A 10,967-nucleotide genomic window follows, 5' to 3' on the forward strand; every position below is an offset into this window, starting at 1 on the left:
TTAAAGAAATTCTTCAAGATATCATTTTAGCTGAAATATTTCTGATTTTATCCCAGAAACAAACAGTTAAGATAATCAGATCTTTATATTACAACATAATCACAATGGCATTATCACAACGGACAGAAACTTCAATAATGCCTTATTAAAATCTGATGCCCAAAACTAAAATTTCCAAAATGTCTCAAACAGTTGGTCTGTTTGAATTGAGATCCAAGTAAGGTCCATTCATTTTGTTATGTTTTTAAGGCACATTTAAATTATAACAATTACTTCTTATTATTTATTTATTATTACTGTTTTTTTAATTGAAAAATTCACTTATCCTGTGTTCATTCTACTTTATAGATTGTACTAGTTGGCTCCTTGTGGCATGTTTTCTTCTCTGTTTACTTATTTTTGGTCCTCATTTAAAAAAAAAAAAAATTTATGAATTTCTAAATATTCATGGTACAAGTTTAAATAGCGTAAAGAAGATCATGATGGCATAGATGGTGTCTGTGTTTGCATGTCTGTATGTGCCTGTGTCTCTTTGTGCTGGTTGCATTTATCAATTATTGCATGTAAAATTGCATTTTCATTTGCTAGACAGCCTATGCTTTAAGGTGGTCCTGATTTTGCAGTCGTTCAACCAATCTCTCATTTCATATATATCATCTAGGCTGTCCCAACTCCTTCAGCCATGGAGTGTGACTGCATGTAACATCTTGAGCAACATGAATATTCTCTATAAAATATGAATTCCAGATCCTTGGCCTCCTTGCAGCCATTTCTTTTGTAACAACCTTCTTTATTTCCAATAAACTATAGGTGAGGTTTTTTGGCTTGTTTTTTTGTGTTGGCCTTTTTTTGTTATTTTTCTTTCTTTGTTTTAAGAATTTGAGGGTTGAAAGTTTCAATTGGTGAAAAACAAGATTGGAGAAGAAAAAGAAAGAAAGAATGTATTTGCTGTGTTTGTAAAACAACAAAAAATGCAGTCTTCTTTTTTTTTAACTTTATTTTATTGCTGACACTATTATAGATGTCCCCATTCCCCCCCCCCCCTTTGCCCACTTCTACCCAGTCCCTGCCCCCCTTCTTTTGTGCTTACTTTGCTGGGTTTTTACTTCTTACTAGCTTTCTTGTTTCTGTATCTGAATCTGTAGTTGCACAATAAGGGAAATGGGATGGTTTAATAGTTCATTCCATTCACCAAAGTATTTTTCAGATATCTGTTACTTAAAATGTGAAATATCTGTATATAATGTATGATAAACTTTCTGAAAAATTAATTTTGGTTTAAATTCAATAATAATAACTTGGATCACCTACTTTATTCTTTTGATTTACCAATGTCTCCCTTATGGAAAATCCTGAGTTATTTTCCCAAGTTTCAAAGGCTCCCTATTTTCCTATTAAGTAAACACAAACATCTTCTAACTCTGGGAATCAAACATCCATAATTTGATGAAACCACCTTTTTAGGCACTGCACTCTTTCATACATCCTTAAACTTAGTCACACTGTACACTTGCTTTCCTTAAAGCTAGTTATGCATTTTTATTAACACTTCAGTACTTTTACACAAACTTCTTATTTCTAGCAAATTTAGGCTAGACTTTCAGACCTGATTTAGTGGAGACTTCAACTATGAATTATTGCATAATTCTCCCAGATTTTTAACAATTACTTCTGTTTCATTACCATAGCACTTTGCTTATACTGTGGTAAATACTTATTTACATGTCTCACTTCCTCTTGGAAAAAAATTTATGATGTTCATTTTCTTAAATGGCTCTGCATCCATATAAATAAGAGTTTAGGTATATTTTTAAAATACCTTAAAGTTTAGAGAGCCACATATTGTGGATATTAGCTCTTGAACACCTGCTCAAATAATTGAGCTTTGGGGGAAAACAGTTTTGTTTTTCATGGAATGCTTCTGAAAAGTTATCATCCATATAGTAAAAGATGAATGTGATTAGAGTATGTCCTATTATCTTACATTTTAGATATGATCCCAAAACAGACACATGGACCATGGTGGCTCCTTTGAGTATGCCCAGAGATGCTGTTGGAGTTTGTCTCCTTGGTGACAGATTATATGCTGTTGGTGGCTACGATGGGCAGACATACCTCAACACCATGGAATCTTATGATCCGCAAACTAATGAGTGGACACAGGTAAGATTGTTGCCAGCATAATTTGCTTCAAATATGAGAATTTATTTCATTTACTTTCTTTGGAGAAGAGGGGTACATAGAATCATCTACCTAGTCAAATTATTCTGAACCCAAAGTGAATGATTTAGCCTGTTGTGTTCATTTTGTAAAAAGTTCACTAAATTACATTTTGTGTACTTTTCTCTTATGTTTTCTATATTTAATAAAATTTATTTTTAAAGTGACATTCACATTTCAGTGGGATTTCCACATTATTATAAGTAATAACAAGGAATAGGAACTGAATTTTAATTAGCTAATACAAAAAATAAAAGTAAACTATGTTGATTCACAAAACCCTAACTTCAGAATATTTGATTTAGATATAACTGGAATAATAAGATGGAAGGCTGCAGAAATCAACCTTCTGCCTCCCATTTTTGCTTGGCTATGTTAGGTCCATTGTTACCTGCTGCAGAGAAATATGCCGTGGGGTGGAAACAAACAAAGCAGCAATACTCACAACCATAAACAGAAAATACAAGACCTATTTGTTTAATAGAAAACAAACAGCAAAAGGCTCTGAAAGGTCTGTCCTGTATAAAGCACTCATCCCTGGGCAATCACTTTGGCCTGGAAAATGGAGTGAAATGCTTGGCTGATCTTAGGTGAGGCATTATCTCTTGAATATACACTGTAGTTAGACTCAGGATCATACTAGAACAGCTCCCATTTTAGTCATATAGCTAAAAAAATTGTGTTGGTGTCTCTGAGTGTTGGGGGGAAATGAGATCAGAGCAACTTAATTACAGTGGAAAATACCTTATGCTATATAGTTACTGTGGCATTGCTTATAATGGTAAGAGCGAATATAATATTCTGACTTGTGTCCTCATATTCAATTTCTTCTTTCTTTCCCTTCTTTCTTTTCTAAATCTCTAATATCTCTATTATTTTGCTCCTTTATTAGAAACCTAAAAGCAGAATACTGTACAAACAAACAAACCCTTTACATAAAAGGGTGCAGTGAAATTCCAAAGCTTTATTTAGTTGAAGCAAAATAATAACCTCATCTCTTAGTGGGTGAAAAGCTTTATTTTTTTGGTCACAGAAATTGACTAAAATTTATCTGAAAAACTTGAACACTGATTGAAGTAAACACGCACTTTTACAAATATGTACTTTTAGATCTGGTTGGTTTGGCTCAGTGGTTAGAGTGCCTGAAGGGTCCTGGGTTTGATTCCAGCCAAGGGCACGGGCCTTGGTTGCAGGCTCAATCCCTGGCTCAGGTTGGGGCTTGAGTGGGAGGGAGCGAAAGGGTGAGGTAGGGGGGAGAGAGGGAGAATGAGAGGAGCATTGATGTGAGAGAGACACATCCCACTCACGCCCCAACCTGAGCAATGGAAAAAATATTCTCAGGTGAGGATTAAAAAACAAACAAACAAACAAACAAACAAACAAAAAAAGTACTTTCAAAGGTACATAACTCCCTTGGTTGTCCCAGTTTAGAAGTGTGTTCAAATACAATATTTAGACAGGCTGCCTTTAAGTACAAAGCTGAATTCCTGACAGACAGACTAAGGTCCGTGGAAAATTCTTTGGGAAAATTCTTTGTTTCTGATGAGGACAGATGAAAGTCACTAAGGTAGAATGAAGGAAAGAAGGGGATGTATTTCAGGAGCCAGATCCTGTGATTTTTCTGTTTTACTTAATTGTGAGAAAAGAAGCATTCCTTCTCCAAAGAGCAGAAAATATAAAAGAAGGTAGTGATTACTACACTAAAATAGTAAAGGATATATTTTAGATTCTTACCTTCCTGAGTTCCTAGTATTTACAAAGGGAACCCTGCATAAATTAATGATTGTTGATTTGCTAAAGAAATGTACCAGTTCACTGGTAGGTCTTTTAAATGTGCCACTTTTACAAATGAACATTAAATAAAGGAAGTTAATGGGCATATAAATGATAGTATAATATCTTTATGATATATTTACAATAATGAGCCATTATGCTTATCATTCCTTTAAAATTGAAATCAAAATAACATATGTAGTAATAATAGGTAAAAGCTTCCCAAAGATCATTTCCCTCATCTGTATTTTATAACACCTCTTTGGATCGTGTATTACAAATGGCAAAGTGGTACTTAAAATGTTTTATAATAACTTTATTTTAGTACAATAAACATTAACATTAAAGCTCTTACATTAGTTTAAGATTTTGCATCCATAATTTTTCATTATTAATGTTTTAAGACTCTTGAGGGACCATCAGCAGATCCGCATGAAATCTCTTTGAAATTTTGCAAGATTTCAGGCCACTAGAAAAAAATTGCTTATTTGCTGAATAATTCAAATAAGGGAAATAATCACTTTCCCTTCATTTAGCTCATAAATGAACAAAATAAGTTACTTATTCCATTTATCATTGATAAATATTAAATGGCTAAACATTAAAATAAACGAGCCGATTACATTTTAAAAGTCCAAGAATGTATATTTTGGAAACTCCTCAAGCTAGCTTTTGGAAATAATGGAAATAGATTGGGAGCAATGCCAGAGTCATGTTTTAGATAGTTTTACAAAGAATACACTAATGTGTGTATGTGTACTTTAAATAAATTTGAATTTGTCATTTAACGTTGAGTTTATTTCTTGCATTTGACTTGAAAAACAAAATATATGTTTCAAGACTTTTTTTTTTTTTAAGAGCTTTACTCCGTTTCCCTTAGCCTGGATAAAATCACCCTTTCATGTTTCCTGCAGTTATGTGGTCACAGTGCTGTCATTCTCTATCTACCTGCAGCTGCAAAGAAACATTGATAGTGTAGCATTTACTGTCTTGTCTCCAAAGACTAGCAGAGTGACTGGCATGGAGTAAGAGACATGTGAATGTTTCTTACATAAATTGAGAATTATTGTTCCAAATCAATTTGCTCTGTTGTGCATGGGTTTAGTTTATTTTTACACAATAGATATATTGTAATAAATTCCAAGAAGCTGGTGAGATATCTACATCCTCAGCTGCTTTTTTTTATTTATTTATTGGTTCCATGGCCAACTTTTTCAGGTTATCATCTAAAGCTGAAAGATATATCCCTGGAGGGAAAGCAGGGCAGATTTCAATTATATATATGTATATAAAGATAAAGTTGGACCAAAGGGGAAAAAGGGAAAAGCTCTCTTGAATATTTAAAATGTATTTATGTAGAGTATATCAAGTGCTTAAAATAGCATGATAAATTCTGTGGTAAGGGAAATACTTAGCATTATGATGGAATCTAAATGTGTAGGGTACAGAAATCTTCCTTCAGAAAATGGTATGTAGAATGAAGGCTGACAGATGAGTTATAGTTAACCAGATGAAAATATGGGGAGTGGTTTAAGGAACAGAATCTGTAGAAAGCCACAGGAAGGAGAACACATGGCATGTTTCATTGGGCAAGAAATGAAGTGGTGAGCAACAAGTTTGGCTAGGTAAACAAGGCCTGTATGATCTAGGGACAGAAACTATGTTACAGAATTTTGACTTTACAATAATAGAAGTTAATTAAGAATTTTAATCAGGAAATGAAAATAATCAGCTCTGTGTTTTAAAAAGATCACATTTGACAGGGTGTTAAAAAAATGATTAAGAGAAAACAAGATTAGAGTTAGAGAAATATGTTAGAAAGTTATTTTACTAATCCACTCTAGGGTGGAAAATTTTCCCTTTCTTCCCTTCTAGGTTCTTTGGATTGTCTAATAATTAAACTAATGTAAAACAGATTAACAAGAGGAAAACAAATTTAGTTCTGGATTTACAGAAATCCCATAAAAATATGAGACTCAAAGAAGTGACCAAAGCAGGAAGCTTTTATGCCATTTAGACATAGAAACAATAAATTTGTGAAAAATTGACAAGACAAAGGGATTTGGGCTTGGAGTAGTAAGTTGGTGAAGAAGCAGCAAGGTTTGTTTATACAGAATTTGGGGCCTAAATTTCCTATCTCTACGTGATAAGAATGTCTTCTACCCGCCTGGTACTAGGTGGGTACCTGTGATACTGGTGATCTATCTCCTGATTTCAGGGCAACAAAGAAGGGTAAGAGTGTCCCTTCTGCACCGCTCATCTCTCAGCACCTTTAATTTCAATTAAACAATAGTAAAAGTGGAATATTTTGGGATGACATCTTTTTCTCCTTTCATACTCAGGGTAAAATTATAATCTGAATTAGGGTGAAGACAATAGGAGTGGTTGTAATTAAGTTGGTTGGAGATGAGTATTCAGGCCTAAGGTTGAGTGAGATAGAACTAAGGGACACAGATGTGCTCTAGGTTTCTCTATTGAGCAGAGTGATGTCATTCACTGAGAGAGAAAACACACTAGGAGTGGCACATATTTTGGGAAAAAAGGCAGAGTTATTTTTACACACACAACTATGCCTGTATAGACATATAGATGTACATGTAGGTATAAATTGAAGCTATTCACTTTTTGCCTAAAAACTGTGCACAGTATTTCTCAGAAGTGAAAGAACATCAGCAGATATTTGGGAAACTGCAAAAATACATCTACCCAGTACTCATCCCATTCATATAGAGTGGTGGGACTTGAGCACATATATTTTATAAAAGTTCTTTAGATGTCTCTGATGTCAAACAACACCTGACAATCACCGGAAACTGAGAGGCAGTGGAAAGTGTGTGGACTTTGAAGTCAGACACATTTCAGTTTGTATACATTGATGTTATGGGATTTACATGTTGTCTCTTGACACTCCATTCACACACCTGTCATATGGAGATAACAATGCATGACAAGATTATGAAGGTGATTGTAGAGACATAAAAATTATTCTTAACACACATTATACTAGCAATATATTCACATGCCCCTTTCCTCCTTTCATTTTGAGCAATTAACTATATATTAAAATAGCTTTTTTAAAAATATGTACTAAATGAAAATAATATAAGTCATATGGGAATTTTTTTAACCTATGAAGGGGTGACAAGAATCAATAAGTACATTTAAAGAACTAGTAGATAATGGTGGTAATTTTCATATTTAGAGTGTAAGACCATGTCCTTTCTCAATCCATAAGTTAATGTATGTGATCTAAATTTATTATGCTCTTAGCTATTGTATTTCTTACATTTTATTCATTTTCTTTTCAGGTTGAAATAATATCCAGCAATTTCTAGTCTCCCTTCATATTTTTATGTGCATAAGTTATTCTTAGGAAACTGTAATAAAAATCATTGGTATCGAAAAGTTGAAATTATTATAATCTTGGCATACCTCCGTGGAATAAATTTTCATTACAACTTTGTAGAAGTTATTGTTTTTAATATATTTCTGACCAATTTCATATTCACTATTATTTTTAAAAATCTCAGTTCTCATCTCAATGACTGTCATAAGGTGCAATTCTTAAAATAAACCCTATACCAATTGTAATTATTACTTATCTATGACAATATATTAAAGTTACTTCATTGTATGTCTATTTAGAATGGATGAACAACACATTTTATTCAGTATAATATCAGGGGAAATAACTTCAAAATGATTTCAATAAGTATAATAGCTATTTCATCTAAAATGTATTCCAACCTATCATTATAAAATATCTTCACAAATATATCCATGCAAGCTCCAGAATAAATCTTTGCTGGAAACTTCTACAGCAGCTTTATTTCACTAAAAATCATTAAATATTGTATTACTTTTATTAAAAATTCCATGTGATTACAAGTTTTAAGAATTTTAATAGATAAATTATTTCTCTTTTGTAAATGCCATTTTCATTATTTCCTTTTTTGTTGTACTACTAGTGCCTAAATTAGGAAATATAAGAAAAATTTTTGTTATTTTCATGCAGGTAAGTGTTTTAAGTATGTTAGAATTTTTATATTTTCTACAAAAGTTTTTTTTTTTAATTGTGTTTAATCTTTTCAACAGATGGCTTCCTTGAACATTGGGAGAGCAGGGGCCTGTGTAGTAGTCATCAAGCAACCTTGACTTATTTTTATTTGGAGAGATTTTATTTGCTGAAGTGGTTATTTTTATATCGGAAGGCAAGAGTAAGAACTTCCTGAGATGCAAACTCTTCAAGAACAAGGATTTCTGCAGATACACCTACTAATGTCAAATGAGGTAGAAGATCAAACAGAATTACAGAAAACAAGAAAATATCAAACGGCGATGGGGGTAATATCTGGTCAAGCATTAGTTCAAGAATGGTTATTGGTAATTTGTTTAGTATTGTAGCATACAATAACTAGGGTTACCAAAGACTTGTTTTTCTTGAGCAATTAAAGGAGAGACCGATATTTGTGACATGGATAATTTCATTATTTATAATTGTTTTATAATCTCTGGCAATACTCAGGAGGTTGCCCAGTGTAGAAGACATGATATTTCCATCTGACAGAATCTGATTGGTTTACTAGTTTCCTAATCAGATGTGGTCATACCAGGAGTCAGAATGATGTTTTATTAAAGCAAACATGTTTCTTCCTCATTTTCCTAAGCTATAAGAACAATTAGAGATTCGATTCATGCTTGCCGCATGCATTCAGAAGACAAACTGTCCTGCTAATCAAAGCTGCATATGTCATCAGAGGAGATGGCTGAATTTTATTGCAACCGAATTAGCAATCTGAAGCTGGCAAACACAAAGAATTGTTTTCATCAGACTAATCACATTGCTTTCCTTTTTGAATACACTGAGCCAAAGTGTCAATACAATTATGGGCTTTTGCCTTATGTTGAGTTCAGTGTAAGCATGGAGGCTAGTTATCCTGAATGTTATATATATCCATTGCATGTTGAAGTCCTTTAGAATTTTCTTTATAAAAAAATAACAACTTAGAATTTTGAGAGAGAAATCTATGATCCATTCATTCAAAGTGTTAATGGTTATTGTTAGAATGAAGGCAGACCTCAGATTCTCATTTCCCACATTTCAAACTTGTTACATTGATATGCACATTATTTTATGCCAAATGTTTGTAATTGTTTAAAGCATAAAGTGGAAACATTACACAATGTCTTTAAAGATCCATGTAAATTTTAAATACAATGAATAAATGATAGAAAATTTGCTTTTATCAGTGTATCTTTCTTCAATCAAGAAAGATAGGGGACTTTTATTGCTTGACTTTTCAAAATTCAAGAAGTATATATCTCCATGCAAACATAAATTTATTTCCTCCTAAATATCATGCTTACACAAATGCAATGTTATTGTGTTTTTAGTCTTCACCCAAGGATATGTTATTATTGATTTTAGAGAAAGCGGAAGGGAGAAGGGGAGAGAGAGAGAGAAACATCGATTGGCTGCCTCCTGACTAGGATCAAACCCACAACCTGGGTAAGTGCCCTGATTGGGATTTGAACCTGCAGCCTTTCAGTGTAGAGGATGACGCTCCAACCAACGGAGCCACACCAACCAGCGCTACACAAAAGCAATCTTTAATTATTGTTTTCTTCTGTAGTCACTCACTTGAAACAGTTAGCATTGGTGCTTAGAAAACACACTTCCCATAATGAGACTGCTGATAATCGTGCAGGATCTCAAATAGGCAAGAAAATCCCTCTTTTTGAGTCAGTATAAACATGGAATTGAGTTTTATTATTGGGCTGTAAAAAATGTTGAAATCTAATAATCAAAGAAAATATTAATAGTTTGTGTCAAGAAAATGTTAGTAAATCTAAGTTTCCCAACACGTACATGTGGTCAAATTTTTTAGTCACATTTTTGTCTTTTTCAGAAAAACGATGTCATTTTAAGTATAAGATGCTAAGGAAACTGATACATACTTCCTTAGCATCTTATACTTAAAATGACATCGTTTATATATATATGCTGTGGCTGAGTGGCTCAATTGGCAGGAACGTCATCCCGTACACCAAAATGGTTGCAGGTTTGATTCCTGGACAGGGTACATACCTCGGTTGCGGATTCAACCCCAGTGTTGGTGCATGTGGGAGGCAACCAATCGGTGTTTCTCTCTCACATCTATGTGTCTCTCTCTCAGGCTCTCTCTCTCTCTCCCTTCCTCTCTCTAAAATCAATAAACATCCTCAGGTAAGGCTTGCATATATATAAAATTTAAAAATGCATAATGTGAAAATTATCATCTTAACCATTTCTAAGTGTACAGTTTGGTAGTGTTCAGTACATTCAATTTCTTCTGCATGCATATTTTCTACAATACACAGACCATACAAATAACAGCTAATTAGTAATTAGGTATACAACTTATTTTTGAAATTTCAAAGAATAGAGGGTAAAGTGGCATATGTCTATTTCTTAAACAATAAACTTTTGCCATGGCCATATTTAAAATTTAGTTAATAAATTTACCAACATTTTTTTACATATAAGTAATTTTTTTCCTGAATGGGAATTTTCTCCAAACATATTTGCTGCATTCAACCAGCTGTTTTATGTGTAGATCATATTAGCCTAGTGCTGTTTATATTGCATGCAATGAGTCTGTGCACCCAATTTATCATATGACAGTGAAACACTTTAGACAATGAACTCCAAGCTTATATGAGATAGAAAGAACAGATATCATTGTGCCATTTACTAAAATGTAAATTGTCCACCATGGTCACAAGTTAAATGAGTTCCAGGGTTTATCACAAACTTTGCCATGACTCCAGTCCAGGATTCTTGAAACTTGACTCTATCAACTACTAATTCAGCATTAGGTATTTCCCTTCGAGGTGAAATTTCTGCAAAAGACAGAAGATTCACTATTTGTTTTTTTAATTAATAAGGTATATCTAAATATAGGAAGCATAGAAAATAGTATCAATAAGGCTAG

General features: G+C 33.2%; 1 protein-coding gene across 1 annotated transcript in view; it reads left to right on the plus strand.

Moving 5' to 3' along the window:
* KLHL1 (kelch like family member 1) overlaps positions 1-9,238 on the plus strand; it is a 331,681-nt gene extending 322,443 nt beyond the window's left edge. The window contains exons 10-11 of the mRNA XM_081129220.1: positions 1,992-2,163; positions 8,089-9,238. Coding sequence (XP_080985346.1) covers positions 1,992-2,163; positions 8,089-8,148 — 232 coding nt within the window. The 3' untranslated portion in view covers positions 8,149-9,238. The remainder of the gene's footprint in view (positions 1-1,991; positions 2,164-8,088) is intronic.
* The last annotated feature ends 1,729 nt before the right edge of the window (positions 9,239-10,967 follow it).

The sequence above is a fragment of the Miniopterus schreibersii genome, assembly GCF_964146895.1.
Source record: "Miniopterus schreibersii genome assembly, chromosome: 2".
In the NCBI taxonomy this organism is placed as follows: Eukaryota; Metazoa; Chordata; class Mammalia; order Chiroptera; family Miniopteridae; genus Miniopterus; species Miniopterus schreibersii.